The sequence below is a fragment of the Orussus abietinus genome, unplaced genomic scaffold (genome assembly GCF_000612105.2).
Source record: "Orussus abietinus isolate OABI.00-Male unplaced genomic scaffold, Oabi_2.0 scaffold29, whole genome shotgun sequence".
NCBI lineage: Eukaryota > Metazoa > Arthropoda > Insecta > Hymenoptera > Orussidae > Orussus > Orussus abietinus.
Genome location: NW_019395567.1, coordinates 892,169 through 916,011, shown reverse-complemented (window position 1 = coordinate 916,011; position 23,843 = coordinate 892,169). Strand labels below are relative to the sequence as shown.

The following is a 23,843-nucleotide window of genomic DNA, read 5'->3' as shown; positions in this document are numbered from 1 at the left end:
TAGGAAGCCAGTAGGTGTGTCCGCGTTCTTATCAACGTTATCTACAAGGGATTACCGGTCGCCCTCCGTCGTCGATCGTCGCCGGCAAACATCTCCCGGAATAACAAATCACACGAAACGTAGACGCCTTTTGCAGGGGTCTAGATTGCGAGTACTCCCAAGATAGACCCATTTACAGCGGAATGATAAGCACTAATCGATAGCGAGACATCAGGACTATGGAAGTTGAATAACCACTGGAAATTCTAATGACCGCGAGCAAAGACTCCTTATCGCCTTAGTGCAAAAATTGGACGTCCTTGTAATTAAGACCAGGAGGCATAACTAAACCCGAGGCAGGTGTTCATTTAGATAGAAGATCTTCCCCGACCATGGACACTCCCACGGATGAGAGAATGGATCCTCTGCTCAGGGCACTGGCCAAACTCGGCGAAGGTTCCGGATTTCTCTGGTTGGTCTTCTTCCTCACGGTCACCAGCGTGCTCAACAATGGATTCCACGCGATTTCCTACGTCTTCCTGGCTGAGGTACGCCGAGTCTCTTCTTCTCTCCATATCCATATTCCTTAAATATGTAAATTTCATGAGAAACATCCAAAACTTTCCATATTCTAGGTACCCACCCATTGGTGCAGCGTGCCCGAGCTCAAGGCGGCCAACTGGACGGAGGAACGGATCAGGAACGTCTCCTCGTTGGACTCTTGCTCGAAGTATGACTATAACTACTCCTTCTTCGGCAAAGTAGGGTTTGAGGAGACCTTGAAGTTCGTTGAGACTCATGACAGGCCGAAGAGTTCCAGCTGCGACGTATACTCGTATCCTGGGGACTTTAAGGAGTCGATCGTTCAGACCGTGGGTACTAAATATTATCATTATGTCTCGTGCACTGTATGTAGAATATGTTTAAGTAAGAAATTTTGGTCACCTTAGTAGAAGATTTAGCAAATTCTGATTTTCAGTGGGACCTGGTCTGCGACAAAGCGACGTACCGCACGAATACTCAGATGGCGCAGTCTTTGGGGAAACTCGTTGGAGCCAGCATCTTCGGAGTGTTGTCTGACAAATATGGCAGAAAGCCATGCTTCGTTATCGGCATTTTGTTGCTCATTGTGTCGGCTCCAGCTACTGCGGTAGTTCCCTGGTATTGGATTTACGTGGTGACCCGGTTTGTGACCGGGGTTTCCAACATTGTGATGCAAAACTCCTCTTACACGATTCGTAAGTGGGAATCCCTGGGAATCCCTAAGGCTTCGATGAGTCTCAAAATGGTTTGGAACGATTGTGAACTTCTGGTTGGTTTTCAGTTACCGAAATCGCTGGCACCAGGTCCAGGCAATGGATGGGAATCGCCTATTCTATAACTTATCCGATGGGGATGATGGTGTTGTCTGGCGCTGCGTACATGACAAACAATTGGAGGTATCTCCAGATCTCCATCGGACTTCCAGCATTACTTCTACTTCCACATATATGGTAATGGTTGACGAATTAGTAAGGTAGCGATGGTAGTTATGGAATTATTTTTACCTTTTAGGTACATGCCGGAATCTCCTAGGTGGCTCATATCTCAAGGTCGACGCAAGGAAGCGAAGAGAATTCTTGAAAGGTACTACGGTCCGATCTGTGAGGATGCTGCAAATATGTCTCTCTCCTCGACACACAAGATGGGCTTGGGGAATCATGACGACGACGCTGAGAAGGATGCCGATGAGAAAACAAACTTTCTGCAAAAGAACATCAAGAGTTTACGGATCTTGTACTCTCACTTCGAGCTACGCAAGAGAATTGCTATAACTTACTTTCTGTGGATCGTGGCTTCGCTTTCGTACTATGCTCTGGGTAATATCTTTAAGGTCTTCTCCTCCACTTTCCTGACTCCAGTTACTTCGGAGAATTTCGGGAATAATTATGAATCCCTTTTGCAGCCTTGAACGTGGACAACTTCTCAGCGGATCGTTACATTTATGTTCTCCTTACGGGGTTGACAGAAATACCATCGTACTTGGTGCCCATTCCTATCCTGGCTATTCTGGGACGCCGTCAAGCTGGAGCTGTACTGTTTACCATATCTGGAATATCGTTGTTAAGTATTATGACTATCTCTAAGGCAGACACCACTACAATTCTCATCGTGGGCCTTGCAGGGAGGTTCGCCATGTCTTCCGTGTATAATATCGTCATCCTACATACTACGGAGTTGTTTCCAACGGTATATTGATACGATTCATTCCATTTAGGTGTACAGGAATTGTTGATCAAGTCAGAAATTACATTTTACAGGTATCTAGAAATTCTGCCGTAGGAACCAGCTCAGCTATGTCTCATGTAGGAAGCGTCGCAGCTCCTTATGTTGCTGACTTGCTCGGAGCAATTGCTTGGTGGGCACCGAGCACCCTGTGTGGTTGTTTAGCCCTCGTTGCGAGTCTTTTCTGTCTCACTTTGCCAGAAACACGTGGCAGGCCTTTGGCGGACACTGCAGAAGAAGAAACAGTAAAAGAAAGAGGATTCGTTACCTTTAGTAATTGTTGCAAATGTTGACGCTTGCTTATTAAATATATTTATTATTTTATTTATTAACCACCACTCCAGAGATTATTTTCCTACCCTGGTGTTTATTGCAGATTTTTTTCGTATAAAAGAATCCATGCATAGGACATTATGCTACGCTTACAAGTTATTATTTAAATAACAATGTTTTACACCATATTAACAAAAAATTGATTGTGAATGTCGATAACTTCCCTTATGATGGCCTAAGTGGCGCCATCTTACTTACAGAGGACAAAATAGTTAGGGATTTCCTAGCAATCAAGTCTATAGAATTATTCTTCTATGAAATTCCATTTGCTTCTCGATTTGTACATCCGCTCTAAGGGAATCAACCAATCGCATCTAGGATCAAGATGTCTACGCTTATCAAATCAAGATTTCTCCTAGATCGGATTTGAAGGTTGAAAATTGTGCCGTAATCGCAGGAGTGGTTTACACACTACCATCAAAAGCGAGCAGTGTTGGTAAGCGTAGGTAAGCCACCACCGTCACTGCCGCATGGTATCGCGAGTACGTGAGCCGCCAACGGCGACTGGTAGATGGTACCGCCATTGCGAGTGCGCGAGCTCCTATCAGAAAATCGTTGCGCCGCCCTTGGGGGCAAAAAACGGTGAAAGCCAACGTACGAAACCAGAGGGCAGCACAGGATGCGATCGCACGATCCTGCCCGTGAGCAATCTCCCAACTCATCTCTGTCATTTGACGCTTATTTAGCCAAATGAACGTGATAAAAACAGAATTACGATTCGTTATTCTTCTTTTCGATAGAAGCGAGTAGAGATTTTTTATGCATTATCATACGTATACAGGTTTCTCGAAAGCCCCGCGTAAAGGCGCTGTAGAACGTTATCGTGCAACTTCTGTTTAAAGAGCTTTCTCTTTAGACGAGAAATTTTTGACATTAATTATTTCGAAGAACATTCGAATACAAATATGATCTACTAGATTGTACTAGATTGCAATGTGCTCAGTTGGCAGTTGTCAAAACAAGAAACTTTAGCGATGGATGGAAGCGCGAAGAATGCCGGCGATTCGCAGTTTATATCGTTTGACGAACTGACTGCAGATGTCCATTTGGGTACAAATCAAGCTCAACTCGAGATAAATCCCTCTGGTCATCAAGGTTTCGGTAACCTGAACAATGATCCTTCTGGGATTGGTGCCATCGAGGATCTTCAGGACACGCCTGATAAGAGCCAAGGTTACATGATAGTTAATGCCAAAACTTTAATTACGATCACTTCGCAGACATTAATCAATAGGGAATCTATTCGTTTCAGCTTCCTCGCAACCTAGTTTCTGGACCATCGAGTATTATAAAAAATTCTTCGATGTCGATACCAATGACGTAGTGGAACGTATTAAAAGGTCGATGGCTCCTCACATTTCAGGGAATTACTTGGAGACGCACATTCGTCCTAGGCCAGATTTGTATGGTCCATTTTGGATATGCGTAACTCTGGTATTTGCGTTAGGGATAAGCGAAAATATGGCCAATTACTTGTATACCGCTGCCTCTGGGACGTACCATTGGAGGTATGACTTTCACATTGTTTCTTATGCGGCGACGTTGATATTCTTGTATGCCTGGCTTCTACCTATTGCGCTCTGGGGAGCGTTAAAGTGGACCAGCAGCGAATCCCATAATGAAACCGAGTTAATAGAGGTAATTTAATTGGCGTTACATTTTTGTCCGATGCAGTCGAGTGAGATTTAACTCTTTCATTGTTTTTTTTAGCAAGTTCCACTAACCCCTGGCCTTTTGGAGTTACTATGTTTATACGGATACTCTTTGGCGATTTACATTCCAGTTGCATTTTTTTGGACCATACAGATCACGTGGCTACAGTGGGCATTAGTCGGGGTAGCGGCGCTTTTATCCGGGGGTGTTTTGTTGCAGTCGCTGCTTCCATTTATAAAAGGTAAAGAGTTGGGATAAAGTGGAAAGATTATCTGTGAATTAACAAAATTATTTTACAGGAAAACATAAGCCTATTTACTTTACTGTCATTTTGGGATTGCACGTACTACTGGCGGCTGGATTCATGCTGTACTTTTTCCATTTCCCTTCGAAGAAATCGGTTACACCGCAGGGTGTTGTTGTACCTTCCGTGACAGTGGCTAGTGTAGTCGCTAAAGCAATATCCGACGCCAGTGTTGTGAATGCGACGCATAATCCACACTGACTGTGACCGTTCCCTATGCACGATGCAATATTCATAACTCGTTCCATATCTGGAGTAACCCGATAACTGCTTCTTGTCACTACAAGATGTGACTTATCTCGTCATCAGAGGAACTTCTGCTTCCTGTCTCAATCTTTGTCTGTTCTTCGACGTAGACAGACAGTACTTTGTATCGTAATGTAACTGTAAATTATTACTTTCTGTAAATGATTAAATCTCTAAATAAACGGGCCAGAAAACAAGGGATTATTATCATTAATTAGAATGGCGTTCAATATGAATTTTCAGTGATATGAAAGACATTAAGCGAAAACTTTTTTGCTAACCGTAAGTCACTCTTAACCAGGTATATAATTCATGGTCAGAGAAGAAGTCGATTTAAGTAAAGACGCGAAGAGGGGTCGAGTGCCGGTTGATTTATTCTGCCCTATTATAAAATAGGAACGTGTTACACCAACATAACACACATTCACAATACGAGTCTTTACCATTCTCCACGTAATTACTTTAAATGTAACGGATTACCTAAATAATCAATCGTACACAATCTAATTAGATTCTCGTTCACCTCCTTTAACCAATGTGACGAAAGGCAACATTCACTTTGTGATAGCAAGTATCGTTACGTTATCATCAATGTACGTAATATCGTAACAATGATTTGTTAATATCAATAGACATCGTAATCAGTATGCGGTGTTAAATAGCGTTATCTCTCCCTTCTGGAGGAACCTCGCAACGCGGATTTCCTTCTACTGAACGTTTCATGGCAAAATGCACAAGATAAAGAAACTTTTGTTATGTACAAAATCTGAGCCGCGATCCTCGGACCTCTTATACCGGAATCTTTAAATGAAAGATGAAAAATTGAACGAAACGTAATTATCTAGAAAGATGTTAGGAAGGAAATTAAGGGAAGAAAGGAAGGAAAAGATGGTTCGCGTCGCGAGATTCCTCGGTACAATGGATTCATCCTCCCCGTATAAAGTACGAAAATTCTACGTGCAAAAGCCCTTAGATCTAAAAAGAGCCGAGCCTACCGCAGTCGCTCGCACAGCTCTTAAAAATTAAGCCGAGGTGCGAATTCAACAGGTATTTTGTCTGCGTATTGTACACTCGTCGAATGGAGATTGGCTTTCTTCGGCTTTAAGGGTCAACCAAGGGTAACGTCTTCTTGCGGTCCCAGGGCCGCGTCTCGGCCAAGAAGAAACTCCAAAGTGACTTTTTACCAGCTGAACTTACTTAAACACTTTAGATTTTGTTAATCCTTTAGATCACGGTGAGAAGAAAGCGTCGGTCGAGGGAATTGCGTTCGAACAAACGAGACTTGATAAAAGAAATGATTCCTCTTACTCCTACTTACCGTCGAAGAAAACAAGATGGCGGCGCACCCGTCGCCCACCGCGAGCTCGAATCGTCACATCTACCTCGTGTTTTCCAGTCTTTCCGTTTTCCCCGGGACATATCTTGCCTAGAAATAGGTGTAAGTGATTGATAAGCATATTATTTAGACCGAGATATCGCTTGCTAATGTAGGAAATGACGTTTGTTTTTCCATCAACTCAAAGGACGTCGCGTAACGGGATGCGCCGCCATTTTGTTCCCCGCTCGTTGTGGCTCTTGAAGCCAAGGTTAGTCGCGATTAAAATTCGATTGAAACCGCTTTAGTGGCGCGTCTGTCAATGTTGGCTTCAAAGATCGTCCGCGACGTCCATGCGTACATAATCAAAGCCTCGAGGTGATGCAATATTGTGCCTTTAATTCTCATAAAAATCGTTTCAGTTCTGCCAGACAGCTCGACCACCTGACGAGGAACGGCCACTGTCGACAAGCTTTTAAACGCCTGTCAATCGTCGGAATATCGACGTTACACCGAAAGATACCGCTAAGGGTCTACCTTTTTGGCTAATCGTGGAAAGTCTAATTTTAACGTTCGCTCGAAAGCGGCGGTTAGTCGAGGATGCATCGATCGCGAGGTGAGCGCTTAAAAGTAGCATCGAGTACCAAGTAAATCTCCGAAAATCCGTTACTCCGAATGGTTCGTGTGTTTTTAAAAGTGCAATTCATCTTTAATGTTCATAAACATATCCGATACATACATCTTAGCCGACACAGGATTCGTCGTTAAGATGCGCGCGCACATTGGTAACATGGCGCGAAACTCTGTCGAGTTTCCAGACGTCGCAGACAACTCGAGTTCCTCTCCAGGCGATTTCCTAAATTTCGAGGAGTCTCTCCCCAATCGATGCACCCTCGTCCCGCAAAGGAGACCGACATTCTACGTACTTCTATAAATACTTTACTTAGATTTTGGCGAGTGCCCGCAACGACTTGGTCCGACGTGTTAATATACAGTCAAGATTCGTAATAGGCAGGAGGAAGATCGGTAAACCCGGGATAAACTGTCGAGTGAGGTCCCTGCTCCTCGAGGAGATCGAAATCTGACTTTTCAGTGGACGACGGTCCTTCCTAAATAAACTCCAACGATCGACAAAGATGGCTACAAGCGAGGATAAATCACAGCGATTTGTAGCCTGCGCTTAACCCCTTCCCTTACGATCTAATTTCCAACTGTGCGGGCCAAAAGCGACACCAAGGTCGGTTCGATAACCTTGCGACGCCTCTGAGGCGTCATTGTAAGCTAAGGGGTTAAACCGAGTCTCTTTTATTATCCTATACCCTTTACGAGATAGATCAATCTGTACAGATCGGTTTGCTCGGATTTTTTCCGCAGAGATTTATCCTAACGTATGTAGCCATCCGACGTTCTCGTGGATAAGAAGTCAGCTCGAGACTCCTAGAGTCGCACCGATATATCTCAAGTAGCCTCAAATCATCCGAAAAATTCTGAGGACTGACTCGTCGTAGAGCACTTTCTCCTATGGCTTAGGATCGACTCGGTGATTACCGTGACTATTTATTAATTAATATTTACAGCAAGTCGCGCCGCTAGGAACATCCACGCGGTCTCGTTCCCCGATGCTAGAACGTGTCGTTCCGTTACCCTGGTTTATTTAATCAGTTTGAAATCGGATCGTTAAGGTATGTGCAACAATGTTCCACGGGACCACGAAGTAGTATAAGGAGTTTCAACGCCATGTATTCAAATCGTTCCCACTTTAGCGGTCGAAGATCTTCAGATTTCTTCCGTTCGTGCCGAGAGCGCCCCCTCGATGAAATTTTTCAATTAAACGTCATCGTCTCCTAGCTGGTCCGCTAGCCTTTAAATCTCGTTAAAAAAACATCACATTCTGCATAGCATGCGCGGATAATTGCTTTGCGTACCTTAATTGTAAAATTAAAAGCATTTTAGGTCATTTACGTCGGTAGGGAATGTTTGGTCATGTAGGATGGAGGTCATGGAGTTCCCTCGTTTCCCGCAAGGAGCGCTCGCGTCGTTGGATCAGCGAAAGTCTGAGATCCTGGGCCCCGATTCTGGGGTCACTTTTTATGGAACCGATCATTGGCATTATGTCTCCTTATACTAATTTATGCATGGAACTCGTTCTTCGAGCACGCTCGAACGGACTTAACTACCGATCCGTACGCTATGGCGATATACAATGTAACAGGTTAATTATTCAGTCGCAAATTCATATCGACGACGTAAGTCACCGTGATTTCACCTAACCTTTCTTCATTTAATATTTCAGGAATGTCGGAGAAACGCCCGCCATAAATGCATGCACGTAAGCGCGTACCTATAACAAGCTTTCTCTGAAGTGACGATTTGCCCAAAATCCGAGCCCTTGTTACTTTTAGGGAAAAATGAAAAATCTCCTTTTACTTTCCAGGAGACCGACGAGGCGGTGCAACGCGATGCAACTGAAAACTGCACAGCAACGAATCCGAGGTTAGACCAATTTGACCGAAGCCGCCATTTTGAAATATCGTTAACGTCCTCGACCAGGCGATTAGTGAGATTAGTTTTGATTTTTCCGTTCCAAGTCATTTGAAAATCTACGGTTCTCGGGGTTAATCGTTAATTGTATAAAGTCACTCTACATGTAGACAAACACGTATACCGGTAATATGCACGTGGACACACCGAGAAATACATCTGTGGTAGGTGTACGCTCACTAAGTCGGTTTTCCTGGTTTATATTGGCAAGTGCTAAAAATCGAACTCCACGAATTGTCGTTCCTATTTTCTTTTCTCTTTCTCTCTAACGTTTTATTCCCGAGTAACGATGAGACTTAACGAATTTCAGGGACGGACGGAAAAGATGCCGTGTCGCATCAATTTGGACAGATCCATTAACTCGTCTCCCGATCGTCGCCATTATCAAGAGCGGTTATAAACAATTATTTGCAATATGAGTTCACCAACGAAGGCAGTTCCTCGAGACCAATTGTCGGAAAACAACGTGAACGTGATAAACGAAAGGTGGCTAGACAAGTAACGATAAATCGTAGCGATTTGCAGATCAGATTGTACATATAAGATTTTATAAATTTATCATTACGTGTAATAATGTTACCCAACAATAGAAACTCAAGGAACCAACTCGTCGGTAATCCCGATGAAGAGTCGCCTTAAGAATCCGTTCGGAGCACAGGCATTTCTCGATAAGTAAGCGGAAGTTCTTCGCACCGTTCCCATTCGTGCATTTCAACGAGAGAACAAAAGGTCGGCGATGAACAAAGATGACGTAAATTAAGTCGTTCCCAGAAGCGAGCAACACAGGGGGCAAATAAAAAGCAAGCGAGCGTCAAGAATGGACGTCGAGTCAGCGGTATATGGAAAGGACGCGGAGACGCGCGAGGTGCGGGATAGAAATCATGAAAAGATCCGATACGACGAGCGTATAAACCAGGAAAATGTGACAGAAAAGACACGTCGCTTCGTTTGACCATTCGAAGTACTCGAGCCGACGTGTGGTCCGCCGTAACTCTCGCACCTCTATTTATTATCGTCTAACATAAGGTCCCTGTTACGTTGCGGTATCGTTTTTCGCTTTTTTTCGCCTTTGCATCCTCTTCGATTGTATATAATATATGTGTATATATATATAATATATTTATATATATCTCGCGGGCTTCGAAAATATCACGCCTCCCGAAGCTTGGTTGATTCACCTTAAGCATTAGTCTTTAGTATTTGATTATACTACAATAATATACAGAAAACCGTGGCGCCAGCGCGGCGGACGATCGCGCCATTTCCTAACCTACAACTCGCCCCTCGAGGGTGGAGATGAGAAAACCCGCAGACGCGATCGACCGTCCGGCCGACCGATTACGATACACTAAATATAATCAGCCCATGTATTAAAATACGAATATCAAATAGACTCTTTCCCGGTATCCAGTGAGTAAAATTTAAACTTCGTTAAGTAAGTGGCGTCGCCAATCGATGCGAGGACCCCGAGAGGACGAGCCTCGAGAGCTTGGGCAGAGTTTGCCGGACGCCAGGCGCGCCCTGCGGACGTTTGAAATTCCCGCCGAGGCTCGCCGACGCTGATTGGTCGGCGCGCGCATCGGTGGCGCCCCCTGGGGCGAGCTCGGCGAGATATTCCGCATCCACTCGGTCAAACTTCCCGGGCGCGCCCCGCCGACGTCGGCGATCGTTTCTCTCGCATGTCGGGCGTGCGCAAATTGTTCCTGCCGCCAAACTAAACCTACGCTTTGTACTCTGATCGACCTCAGGAATAATTTCGCGCACGGGGTTAACACGCATCGGATTTCGTGCCGCGGCCTCCGTACTTGCGCGCGCACCATGACGTCACGTGACGTCGCGCCGGCGCGCACGCGCAGCCGTAATGTAATACTTTGAAACAGGCTGACAGTGAAAGCTTAAACATTAGTGGTTTAGAAACTTCACACATCGCGTTAACTATTTTTTCTTCTTCTTCTTTACAGTCGCGGATTCACCAAGGATTGCCGGACTGTATCAGGACGATCGCGCTAAATAATCAATGGCGGTGTTATCAGCCGAAGATCGTACCCGATGGCACTGGACGTTTGCCGGGAAATTTCAAGATAACAACGCAACAAGAGGATGCCCTAAAATGTGTGCAAAGTGGGCAAAATGGATTTTCTATTTCTCTTTTTTTCTTGGGTATAAGTTTATGCAGTTTGCGATCGTTTTAGATATGTTTCAAGGGAACCGTGACGTGTTCTCGGTAGCTCAGGTGCCACCATCTTGATTTGTTTATTGCTATTTGAGACACGACAAGACATGACAAGTCTTCGAATATGCATCCTCTAGTTGCATTAGATGGCCCAAAATCCTCCAGGCATGTCGCACGACTAAACGCATTATCTATTGCATGCCTACTTAATGACGACCTTAACTTTTGCTCTTTTTAGCCGGTCGAAGCGCAAGCATGTCATGGCTAATGCAGAATAGTGCACAAGTTCCGCAGCCATCTCGAAGCACCTGGTACACATGTTTAATATTCCTACACTGCTCGGCTTGACTTCAAAGTGGATTTTATAGACAGGATCCTTTGGTGGTATATAGACAATGTCTAATTTAAATTTGAATTGTACGACGACCAAATGTGTTATCATTAGAATCGTCTGATAGAAGTCGTACTCATACATCACGTTTAGAGTTAAAGACGTGTCTTGATATTAATAGTGAGGTGTAAGTACCAGCAGTACAGGAACATTATACAGAGTAATTCGATCCTAATCGGGAGTTTCGCGCTGAACTCTTCACCGAGAGGGACGCCGGTCGTGAAAATAAAGCGGGAGAGTCGACTGCCGAAGAAACAATGGCTAAGTATCGCATGGCGAATAATTTAATTAGTCCTCAAGATCCGGAAGGAAATCCTCGTTACCAGATACAACTAAACCCGCTCTCAGCCTCAGCAATTATACAGGGACGTTTCTCAATTGTGCGCACCGACGTCGCCTCACCGTTTCCTGGAGAGAATCCGGAAAATTTGGGAAAATCGCTCGAAAGGACTCTAAGGAAAATCGTGAGACGACGTCGGCGTCCAACTTGCGACATTAGGCGGCCGAGTAACTAAAACGTAGCAACTAAATGTACACACAATCCGTATTAAAGTAATGATAATCAATCGTGATAACCAGAGTAAGCGGCGATACAATAATAGATAAATAGACGAAAGTATATATATAATGTATTTATAATATGGTACAAATTCAGTAGATCCATAGAGCGTAGTTTAAATGGTAATATACGTTCGGTTAATCCTACTGTATAAAACGCCAGTCGGAAAGTTCACTTCCTTTACGTTAACGCGGTGGTTTAGTAACCCCCCCTTTTTCTTTCGTAATCCCTAAACTTTGTGATTTACTCAGATTTGTATCAACGTCGAGGGCATCGTTTATGAAAAGATCTAGAAAGGAGCGCCGTCGGCCGACTCCGAATCCAAGGTGCGAAACTTAGGACTGTTTTTTCTTCGCCATCGACACCGACACCGTGAATATGGGCGAGTCTAAAATTCCAAACAAAGGGTCTTCAAGTGTAGAAGAAACTTCCGACCACGAGCGAACGAGTCAGAAAACGTGCGAGAGGGAACTTCACAAATGTACAAATCTTTCCTGCGCCAGGGATCGGCAGAGTCCCGCGCCAAATACACCTTTACTCTAATCAACGTCCTAGCACAGATGTTACCCTGAATAAATTTAACACTTTTACGGGATTAATTTCAGATCGTGAAGACACAACGCGACGAAGACTAATACTAATCATCCCTGGAGAAACAACTTGAAGAACCGACAAGCGAGCGAAGGAGAAAAAAAAAATATCGAAGGAACCCCGTCCTAACCGCCAACTTCTACCCAGTGGACGATGAACACGAGAAACGACTAAAACACCTTGCGAGGGAGCATGAACACCGAGGCACAAACATACAATTTACAATGACGCGCTGTTAACGACAACGGTCTCTTATCAAGGGTCCAAGAACACCTTGAGGACATCCCTCTAAATTCTTCACACAGCCGGACGTGACCTCGGTTCCTCTAGGAATATTTAGACATGTTAAAGATACGTCCCTAGAACCTAGGATGAAAACTTAGGCGTTACTTTTCCCCCTTACGGGGACTGAAACGATATCACACGGGGGTGGTAATGCGTCGACCGGATTCGCACTTTTTTCTACCTAGTACGCTTCTGTGCAACATCCGCGTACTTGTATTAAATTAGTGCACAATTGATGTTACACCCTGTTATTTTCTTATCTACTCTGCAGTGTAATATTAATTGTTCACGAATTTAACGTGCGATCCGGGGTACGCGTCGCCGCCATCTTGGACGCGGCAATTGCTCGTTATCGCTCTCGCACAATCCGATAATAGGTATAGTTGGGGCCCGCGATATTACCCGCGATATTACCCGGCGGTACGGCGTAATAGTGAACATTAAGAACATCGAAGAACAGTCAGACAGCGAATCGTCTAGCCTATGAGTTTATCCCATTTGCCGTTGCAGTTTCCGGATCGAGCCCGCTCGAGCGATCTCTAAGCCGCAATTTTCGTCACTATTTGTAATTACCGGAACTTGCGCATTGTAATCATAGATTGTATGTAAGAGAAAAATCCCCACGATGGATTCTTCTTTAAAATTCGATTAACTGATTTTTTTTCCTTTTTTTTACCCCTAATTTTTTAACAAAGTTGAGAATCGAATTCCTCCCAAGTAAGTCGTCACCTTTGCGGCGTTACCTCGATGGGATTCTGAAATTTCTTAGTCACAAGTGGAACGACAAATTAATCGAAATATCTGTAGAAATGATTATGTTCATCGAGGGTAACTTTAATGGATAATTTGTCGACCCTTGTCATTCTAAATCGACGTTAAGTCAACGTCCACGCGGATTTTTCGCGGCTCGATCGCGGAAAGTGGCCTCAATTAGCTAAGTCGAAGTCTAAGAAATTCACAGAGCACGTATAATATATATCACCCATCTACCTAACTCCAAAAATATGTGATCTCTGATTACCTACGCTCTAGATCTCCTTATTATCGTTTACTTATACGGTAGTGTCAGCTATCCACAACGTGATGAATATCGTAAACCCTATGCTCCTAATATAATTTACCATTAATCGTACATATATATATTTTTATATATATACTTGTTTATTTATTTCCTCTTTTTTCCTCGCCCTAGTTTACGCAGTAACCACGACTAATCCCGCCGATTCTAAGCACTTCATCGCGAATCCCTTTCGACCCCTCCCGGATTAAGGCGAGTCCAAAATTTTTTTAACGACCAATCGAGTGTCTACTTTCTTAAAAAAAAAAAATTAGTAAATAAATACGTGCCAGGCTAAAAGTATGTACTACAATTTTTGTTTATATTCAGGTTACTCGGAATTAAATAAGAAACAGGAGAGGAGCCTCATCTGGAGATTTTTGGCATTCCAGCAACGGATAAACAGAATCGTTCGTAACGCGTCACTAGTTTATTCGTTAATTCCTGAAAATTAATTTTCCTGGGAGTGAACATTAATGATGTAGGTACCTTCTACTTTCTTTTTTCTCGCTTAATATGGTAGACTTTTAATCTTCACATTTTCCAAGTTGTATGCAAATGCAGGAGTGTAAAATTCCCGATTGGCCGTTCCATCGACACCCTTAAATCCGATTATTCCCGACGTTACCGATTTCTCGCAAGCCATTCTCAGTCACAATCCCGTCGACATTTTAGGCACTACACCTATTACCTAACGAATATCCCCGTTTAGTAAACAAATGTATATACAATTAGAAACCGATTAAAAATAATTTCTTATGTATCGTTTGGGGCGCCCTCGAGCCACAAGGTAGAGATTAACAGCGAGCTCGAAAACGAAGTCGCAACAATGAAGAAGAAATGAACAATGCTTAATTCGACATAATCGTTATCTACACCATTAGAAGAATATATATATACAGGGTTGCTTAAGAGTATCCCTCGAATTTGGTATGCCCTCAATTGAAGTCTACAGATTAGAAATTAATGTACAATTAGATCGGTTCACGACCAGAGGCTTCGATAATCGCTGATAACACGACCTATGTGATAACGGGGCGCCATCGATTATCTGTGTATACCATCCCTTAATGAGCTAACGTTAAGACAAGGTATATTCTCCACCACGGTCTAAAAACGCCCCCGACGAAAGTTTGATAAGTGTTACATCGCTTAACTAATCGACATTACATCGGTAAAATATCACAACTAGAACCATCGATACAATTACGTTACGTTACTCGTCACCCACAGAGTCCTTAAATTATCGTTAAATGGATTCCGTTAATGGTGTGTAGTCGTTAGAATCGTACCGTAAGTGGTTTGTATGTAACAATGACTGCGAGTAACTCTAAGGCGAAAAGCTCGCGTTGGCCAACGCTCGATTAATTCCTAAATACGATAGCCTCACATCCGCGACGTGGCCGAAGAAATCGTCTGCCTTCCCGTCCGTTTAATATCCCCGAATTAACGACGCCGATACCAGCGATCGATTCAAGGTTTCATCATCGGGGAAAGAAAGGAAAAGAAGCACACTTTCCACGTGGAACACGCTAACGAGTCATCTTCGAGGATGCGCAAGATGGCGGACACCGACGCTGGCATCAACGGCGCGAATTCAACAGCTCTGAGATTCAAGACGTGAATTCATCCCCGCATTTCCCGCCAGAAACCCGATCGTCGCCCTCGGTGCAAAGTCATCGCCATCGCGGATACATTTCGTAGGAATAACCGCAAGCACAGTAATTAAAAACTGGCGAAGTCGCCAGAAAATCCAAGATGGCGTCCCACGTCTGCAAATGGCAAGTCCTTACCATTACGCTCCTACGACCTTTACAGACACACTCCTGTCCGCAATCGTAAGGGTAACGGTAAGAAAACAAATTACGGACAATTCAGTACGCTAGCCTATCGAGAAACTCTGTAGAGTTCCGTGCCAAATACATAAATCAACGGAAATAATTCCCACGAGGTGGCAAATCCTCGGTTGCGTTTACGGTTACTGTTCCTTACGTGAGGTATCCGCAAAGACCTTGAATAACTCTGCCCTCCCCATTCTCGGTTGGCCTTGGATTTTCCATCCTAACCAGCTAAATATCTCGTCGGCCGAGAGAAAGAAAAAAAAAAGGTAATAAAACGGGCTCGACGTAACCTAACCTAACTAAGGAGTCCGCCTGCTGTTATGCATAATGTGCAACGTACAGAAAGGCCCGAAGGGAACCGAAGAGAATGACTATGCCGAACGAAACCTAAGAATCCTAGACAATAAAACTGTGTGTACGTACAGGGTGAAGTATAAAGATATGACTTTTTTACGATCCACCGAAAGGTTGGCGCCATTAAGAGTTACCTAACGTGTACGTGGAAGCATGCGTATGCGAGTGAGTACGCGTTATGTCGGCGTTAGTACGAATCAACGTATATAATACGTCCTATATACGTGAAATCCTCTCGACATTTACGTTTTGATAGCGACGCCTCGTTCCCTCCCAGACCTGCCGGCGTTATCAGAGTTCCTCGTTTCGGTGATTACGCTAATATACAAATACGATTAATCGTTAAACAGGCACATCGACTTGGTTAAATATTTCCGTAGAATGTATATGTATATGTATATATATATAACATACGCGTCTCGAGGGTGTGTTCGTTCGTAAGTGCGACAATAGTAATGATATTAACAATAACCATAATGCGATAAAGTTCATACTCGACGACAAGGCGGATGTACACGCACGCCTGCGATGATTTCAAGCAAAAGCCTCGAGCGAATCCCACCGCTCGTCGATTCTCTTTGGAAAGGAGCTCAGTTACGTTAATAAGGAGAAAAGAAGAAGTAATCATAGTCTTTGCATCTCGAAGGAACGAATGAACCTCGAAATCTCGGCCGGGTTCCGTCGTGGGTGTTGAAAATACAAAATGGCGACACAAGTAACGGCCTGCCAATCCTGTTAAGTAAAAATCTATTACCACAGCATCGAGATAAATGAAATCTGCGCATATCGTTAATTGTGTGGCCATCTTAGGTATTCATTATCAGGCCCTGGCCCGTCGATCGAATTAATTAATGGGGCATCTCTTCGTTTATCGTTAGTGGGTGTCCTCTCGTAAGACCTACGCAACGCAGCTAAGACTCCGTGACCTACGACCTAGAGTTATACCTATACTTATCGCGTATATACAGATTTTCTACCAGAGCTAAGGTAATCCTGGACATGTTAATCACACGGATCGGTTTACAGCCGACCATCGTCCAAGATGCAATCATACTGTAGCAAAGAGTGTCGCGGTATTAATTGAAATACCTCGGACATGCCGGCTCCAGATTTCGGGAGAAACAAGGAGAAAGTAATGAGCAATGTGATCGAGCTATGTACAAATTAATCATGCGAACGAGAGCTTCGAGGCAACCGTGAGTGGTGCGTTGAGGAAGAACATGATTCAAAACGAAATTCCTGTAAATTCTGGTCTCGGCAATAAATATGTACAAAATGGTTTCCCACGCTCCTGCCCGATGGTGCGGCGACAACGAGATTCTCTCTTGACAATCAACACAATAGAGAGACGACTAATCATCCGGAAAGTTAGTTCACAAGGAGTCATACCGATGAAACTATTTACAAAAGGATAATTGTTAAACGCACGCTGAATATTTCTCTCACTTTAGTTGCGGGCTGAAAGCCACGAAGAGCTTCGCTACTCACGCGGTTTAAAACACACTCCACTAAGTTGTGCACAGAAAAAACCCAATCGGGGTGCATTTCGACTTCCTGAGGAACAAAGGAAAAGAATTAAGTGCGATGGATCTGAGAACGCGTTTGCAATTACTTCCAGTTATGAGATGGCTATGAGATGACCAAAAGCACTGGCTTACCCGCGAAAAATATTGTCTGAATTTTAAGGAGGTCTGAAACCTCTTTTTTCCTTCGGTTACGCCATAATGGGGGTATTTCTCTTATCGATTGAAATAAAAATGATTTGCGAGACAACTCGGTACATCTGACGAGGCACGGCGAATATTCTCGTTGAATTTGGACAAATAAGAAAAAAAAAAATCCGCATTACGGTGAAATTCGGCTTCCATTTTCGCAAGAAAAGGAAGAACTATTTGCGGGACGATGCAATATATGTAACATGGTGCAGTGCCATTTGATTCTAATTTTTGATAATACCGTGAAATTCGACGGTGTAATTGGCATAGTTAATCGCGACGCAGACTATCACGGCGCAAATAAAGCAAGCCATCTCGAGTGATCCCAGATAATCGTCACACAGGATAACGGATTAGAATTCGGGCCCTACGAGACGAACATTACGAGAAATCGACTCCGTTCCTTATATACAATACACGCAGAAAGAGTGAAACAGGCCTCGGAGATGCTGAATGGCGAGAACATGACGAGTAGTAATAATTAATAATAAATAATGGGACTGCTGTCGAAAGGCAGCCCTCGTCAACGCAGACGTCACTTTGCGATGTGTACGGCGACCATGTGCCAGGTATGACGAAGAAAAGGAGAAACCTAACCTCTAAGCTCTACCCGTTAACAGTAGCTACACTTTGTACAAGATTGCGACGAGAGCCACTCGCGTGTGCGCCCCGTGTCGGATAAACCTGGATAACCCTAACCGAAGGAAAAGTATTAAAACCCCTAGGGGCGGAGTCGCCATCCCGGTGGACTCGCTAAGAACAAGAACGACGATTAGTCGAGGACGCCTCCGCTGGGGGCGCCTCGAACCCATAAAAACTCGGTATTTGTAAACCGCCGACGAGTCGGCGGCCAGATACACATATCGAGGGGCTAAAATCGTTAATGAGCATTAAAACAATGTGTATGATACGAGCAACATATCATGAAGAAATGCGAAAACTTAGTTAACCTAAAGAACGAGCGGCGCTGACCGCTTCGATCGACACCACGTCAACCCTGTCAGGATTCTATTCTCGCAGACAAGTCTCTCTCTCAATGGGGACCGCAAATATTCGACATACCGACGACATCGTACCGGAGGAGCACCCTGAGGCGTTCTTCCAGACTCGAGTCATCGAATAACTCCCAAAACTCACGAAGTTTAAGGCCGATTGACGCAGGGCTAAGCGTTGAGTCGTTAATAGAAAAGGACGCGCACTTCGTTAATCGTTAGTCGTTAGTCTTTACGAAGAATTGGTACGTTTTTATAAAACTCTAGGACAGAGACCCGCGGGCTGGTCCGCGTCGGCCCTAAGATCACCCACGGGGACAATCGACCTTCGATCAGTTCGTTAGTTTTGCTTATCTCATAGGGAAGTGGAGGACAACGAGAGGTCTACGGGGTCTCATCGGTACACGTAACTTCCTACGTAATCCTACCCAACTATGCAAAACACCCCTGGACCACCATCGACCCTCGTGTTCCTCCATCTTCCTCGGGACCCTTTTCAAGTTTCTTTATCAGCCTCGTCTTAATGATTACGCCGAGCAAGAGGGCCTCGCGTGATTGTACGAAGCGGAGGAAGAAAAGCCGTATGAAAGGTACAACTGCAAAAAGACGTACAAATTATTATCACGAACGATCGACGGCGACTCGGGGGCTGTTAAGGGAGATTCGCTCGCGAATTTAGGACGGATTGTCGAAGTTTGTCGTCTCGTTAAAATCCCATTAAACTAGTTACCAGCATTGCGCGACATCGGCGAGAAAATGTGAGTTCAACTAACTTTTCCTTAATCACGATCGAGCCACTACCGAGTGAATTAAATGCGCCATTCGGCAAGATCGGGGGCGATCGTAGCGAACAATTTGCATAAAGAGAAAACATTAAATTGAGGTTCACCTCCGACAAGAAACATCAAACAACGCGTACATCCGGCACGGCTGAATCGAAAAGCCGACCAACGAAAAAACCCTAAAAACCCCAAAAACCCATTCACAATCCCGCTCGTCGAAATAGTTACGTGCCGCAAAATCGTACAAACATACAATCCGTGCATTTAAATCTCCAGGTGCCAGTGAAACTCATGCGGATCAGTTTGCCGGTATTTCCCCCTAAGAAGAAAAAAAAAAAAAAGAAATATCCATCGAACCAAAGAATTATTTTGCAAATTCAAAGAATCCGACTGAAACAAACTCAAGTAAATTGTCCACCATTTCGAAGATAAGTTCCGTCCAATTAATTCCAGTTTCCTCGAGTCAAGTAATTATTCTTTGAATTAAGAAAATATTTCTCTGGTTAGATAAAGTTTCTTCTTGTCAGGGTCACCAGCCGTTTAATCGATGCCTGGGTCTGGAAGCAATTTCGACGTCTCGGTGATAAGCATCGTCCATGGAGACCTAGGCCATATTTAATTAATCAAACGCGTCATGTACGACTGCTCTAATAAGGATTTTACGGATAAAAGAGAGGCTGAAAGAGATGCCTGAACGAGTCTTCCGCGATCGCGAGTTCATCCCTTCGACTTCGCCCCAGAGCCTCGCCTCCACCTCGCGCGACCAGCGTTCCCCTCCTCGGCCTTTTCTCTTTCTTTCTCGGGACTTCGCCAGGGTGCGCTCATTCCGTGAACCACAGACCGGAGGGTTGGTACTGGTGTTTGGCCGGCGACAGTGGCGCCAATCCGTAGACCGCGGTTGGCTGCATATGTGCGGGCAGAGGATGCGCCGCGTGGCTCGCCAATAAAGGCCTGGCCGAGCTGTGGTGTGCCGGGGGTGGCAACGCACGACTAGAATCATACAACGTTAATGGAGACGAGCTGTAAAAAACGGGATAATGCACGTTAGAATGTCTCCTCAAAGCTCTAAAAACAAGAGAAGGAAAGAATCGTTTCTTTCTTCGGTCGCGAGGAAGGGCGCCAAAAAATGATTCACATCGACCTCATCTCCATCGTACTCCTCGTTCCGGGATTTAGGGGGGATTTTCTTTTTTCTTCGCTAGATTTATTCCTTTCTTCTAATTCTCTATGGAAAAACTATACAACGGATTAATGTGAAATTTAACATGTAGATTTTTTGTGCACATGTAACATATCAATAAATCTACATGGCCAAATTTCACATTGATCCGTTGTATAGTTTCTTCACCAGAGAATTAGAAAAAAGCGGTAAACTTAGCGAAGAAAAAAGAAATTCCCCTCCCCCCTTATTCTGTAAATCGCATGTCTTGTTGCATTAATAATTATGCGGATTGGATCCTGAGCATCTCCATCGACGCTTAATTTCGGATTTACAGGGTTTGGACTCGATAAATCCCGGATTTCGAGTAGTCGCCGAGAGATTCGTCAAGTGGCGCCCGTTCAAACGGCGTCGACTTGAACTAAACGGCACAAATCCAATTGCAAACGAAATACTACTGGTACCGACGGAATAAAATGAATGCGGTAACACGATTTGTCTAGCGATACATCTGGACTAAAATCACTAATTTACTCCCGGTAATTGATTCATGCATCAACGGACATTTGGACGAGTCAAAGTCGGGTTTTCACACGTTAAAAGCGAGCATTAGACTTCATACATTTTTTCCATTTCTCCACACGAATTTATCCCGTCTGCACTATTTTACATTATTACACGTGCGGTACATTTCCTTTTAGTTAAACAAAAATATATACGCAGTTAAATTTGAGCGCAAAAGATTTTCAACATTTCTTTTTTTCTCGCAGTTTAACATTTTCATCCTCATCAACGTTTTGCATGCTGTACAACGACGAAAACCCAACTCGGACACGTTCGTCTCGATCACTGGGCGAAAAAAGCCAAAGTGCGAGCTCGGTAATAGGAGCGAATTCACGCAGTAGTATAAGGAGACATACACGCGATAATTTTTAATTGCAAAATTTAATCCAAGGCGCGGATTTGGTAATCCGAAAGAAAATAAATAAAAATCTGAAGATCTTGGACCCCTAAAGTGGGGACAGGATTTCAATGCATGGCGTTGTATCTCCTTATACTAGGGTGGAACGAAGTAATAGAAAAAAGGGGTACACACGTGCATGCATCTACTAGGTGTCTAGGTACCCACCCGGGTGTGAATCCCTGGTAGGTGGGCACTTGCTGCTGCTGGATAGCAGTCGGCGCCTGAGAGGGCGCCGCGGTGACGTAGACCGGAGGCGGCACGGGATGGGCCCTAGAGCGGACGTGGGCGTACTCCTGGTAGAGGGGCTGCCCCAGGTGCTGGGTTCCCCCGACCACCGCCCCTCCCGCGGGACTCCTGCCCCCGCCGCCGCCTCCAGGACTCAGGTGGGCCGGGTGCCCGTGGTGGCTGTGGCTGTGGGTATGACCCGGGTGAGCCGTCGTGCCCACCACCTGGCTCTGCCTACAAAACCCAACAGTCGAGGCCGACCCCCTGGGTTAGGCATCGGCCGCACTACTACCTCCTATCCTCGGCGACGATCATGCTCGACCGTCTTAAGGCGATATGAAAGTGGCATCCAGAATAACAATCGTTTATGAAACCTTTCTTCAAACTGGGTTTACCGAATCGATTCAAACTTTACCAAGTAAATATGGAGGCTGTAGAGAACATCCCGACACCCATGAAGCTTCAATTTTTCCAAAATGTACTCATAGACCCTGTTTAAATTTTGTATAAAAATTGAAATTTCACGAGTCTCAGGACCTTCCTTATAGCCTCCGTATCCACGTGGTAAAGTTTGAAACGATTCGGTAAACCCAGTCCGAAGAAAAGTTTCACAAACGACTCGGCTTCTCGGATACCACTTTCGCGCCGCCTTAAGGTGACTACACGCGTTTAATTCGCAGCGACGTTTTAATAAGTATAGGTATATGTCGAGGTCTACAACGTACAGTTGTATTAGCACCGATCTCAACCACCTTACGCGTGTAGCCACATTTACGCGCCATCTACCGTCAATTCTCATGCTTTTCAACTACTACTTCTTCAAGGTCGTGCATGGAGAACGGACCTGTACTGATGCACCGGATTGGCCACGGCCCATTTCTGGTGATCTCTCGAATGGGCGGCTGGCGGTTGCACGTATTCGTGCTTGTACTCTGCCCTTTTCCCCGGCCACGAGACTCGCTTATCGGTCCCGGTCGTGTACACGATATGCTGCTCTTGGAGGTGGGGATGCGCGCTACTCGTAGTCACATACTGCAAGAAGTAGTCATGCATGTCATAGGCGTCATCCTAGAAAAACATTACCCAAACAAAGTTAATGGAAGCAGGTTAACTCGAAGTGGGTGCGAAAACCGTCGACCGTGGCGTAGATCCTCGCCAAAAATACAGAATCGACCCCCTGAAGCTTTCTCTCGATGCGGAGAAATCAAGGTAACCGGGAACATGTACATATCCCCGTGTCGAATAAAAGATATCGAAGATACCGGAGTTAAGTAATAATTTTTTAACCAAACTTGCACATTAGGTCGTACCTGATAACTCGGGGGCTCTTTGCAGGCCGGTGCGTGGCAGGGGTGAGGAGCAAGGTACTCGACACCAGGTTCCGGTTTCGTCGCGACGTTGATCATGTTGCATTCGGATTGCACCTTCGCCAGCAGCCGTTTCTTTTGCGATTGCGAGGAGTAGCCGGAACTGGGGGAGGCCAAAATATCATGAGATCTAGTTATTTTGCCTTCGATATTTAATTAATCAATCCCAAAGATTTTCCGGACTGCTCACCTGACGTGGTGTTGTGGCTGCGGCTCGTGTTTGATGTGCTGCGTCGTTTGCTGATGTTGCGGGTGTTGCGATAGGTGCTGATACAAATGGGCATGAGCTCGACCTGGACTGGCTTCCCCGTCGCTGTCGCCGACCGTCACGCAGCTGATGACGTTCTTTCGTTGCACTCTTGACACTGCATTATGCGACGACGTCACGTGGCCATTGGTGATCGGCTGCGTAGTGGAGTGCACCTGTTGCTGGGTGTTCTGCACGACCTTGGGCGTCGACTGGGTGCTGCAAACCACAAGATGGATATTTAATACACGACCATTTATGATCATTCGATTATTTAATTCACTACACTAGCTCCAAGTAGATAACCGACTCATCTACGGGCGTGACGATAACCGTGTAATGAGTCTAGTCTCTAAAAAGTGGATAATTAAAATATAAACGCATGAGTCTCGTATAACCGAGGAAGAAATTTCTACCGGTTATCGCCAGGCTCGTCGCTGATAAGGGTACTGTCCACTCTGTATTAATGCAATCGAGAGAAATGAGTGACGGGTTAGTCGATAGG

The 23,843-nt window shown here is 44.8% G+C and overlaps 3 protein-coding genes across 20 annotated transcripts in view; 2 read left to right on the top strand and 1 right to left on the bottom strand.

The window, feature by feature from the left end:
• Nucleotides 1-327: 327 nt before the first annotated feature.
• LOC105698889 (organic cation transporter protein) lies at nt 328-2,537 on the top strand. Of its 2 annotated transcripts, XM_012423514.2 has the most exons (7): nt 328-527; nt 615-851; nt 959-1,217; nt 1,304-1,472; nt 1,534-1,838; nt 1,925-2,208; nt 2,280-2,537. In XM_012423514.2, the coding sequence occupies exons 1-7, from the start codon at nt 372-374 to the stop codon at nt 2,535-2,537; spliced, it is 1,668 nt and encodes a 555-aa protein (XP_012278937.1). In that variant the 5' UTR covers nt 328-371. The 2 variants fall into 2 exon arrangements, with proteins under 2 accessions (XP_012278937.1, XP_023289557.1); XM_023433789.1 differs by lacking the exon at nt 328-527 and having other exon boundaries at nt 641-855.
• Nucleotides 2,538-3,421: 884 nt separating this feature from the next.
• Nucleotides 3,422-9,819, top strand: LOC105700226 (protein YIPF1). Of its 10 annotated transcripts, none has more exons than XR_001104118.2 (6): nt 3,422-3,750; nt 3,830-4,215; nt 4,288-4,471; nt 4,530-6,711; nt 8,530-8,588; nt 8,947-9,819. XR_001104118.2 is itself a non-coding variant. In XM_012425898.2 (4 exons), exons 1-4 carry the CDS (start codon nt 3,552-3,554, stop codon nt 4,733-4,735), a joined length of 975 nt encoding a protein of 324 aa, XP_012281321.1. In that variant the 5' UTR covers nt 3,422-3,551; the 3' UTR covers nt 4,736-9,819. The 10 variants fall into 10 exon arrangements, 1 of the variants encoding a protein (XP_012281321.1); XR_001104115.2 differs by adding an exon at nt 7,673-7,777 and having other exon boundaries at nt 4,530-7,017; nt 8,530-9,819; XR_001104116.2 differs by having other exon boundaries at nt 4,530-7,777.
• Nucleotides 9,820-10,587: 768 nt separating this feature from the next.
• Nucleotides 10,588-23,843, bottom strand: part of LOC105700201 (homeodomain-interacting protein kinase 2) — a 37,467-nt gene continuing 24,211 nt past the window's right edge. For 4 of the 8 annotated variants that reach the window (XM_012425858.2, XM_012425885.2, XM_012425872.2 and 1 more), the window contains 5 exons: nt 23,282-23,557; nt 23,035-23,194; nt 22,569-22,792; nt 21,632-21,958; nt 10,588-20,396 (listed from right to left, as the gene is read on the bottom strand). In XM_012425858.2, coding sequence (XP_012281281.1) covers nt 20,198-20,396; nt 21,632-21,958; nt 22,569-22,792; nt 23,035-23,194; nt 23,282-23,557 — 1,186 coding nt within the window. In that variant the 3' untranslated portion in view covers nt 10,588-20,197. The remainder of the gene's footprint in view (nt 20,397-21,631; nt 21,959-22,568; nt 22,793-23,034; nt 23,195-23,281; nt 23,558-23,843) is intronic. The other 4 variants (XM_023433783.1, XM_023433784.1, XM_023433785.1 and 1 more) reach the window with 4 other exon arrangements.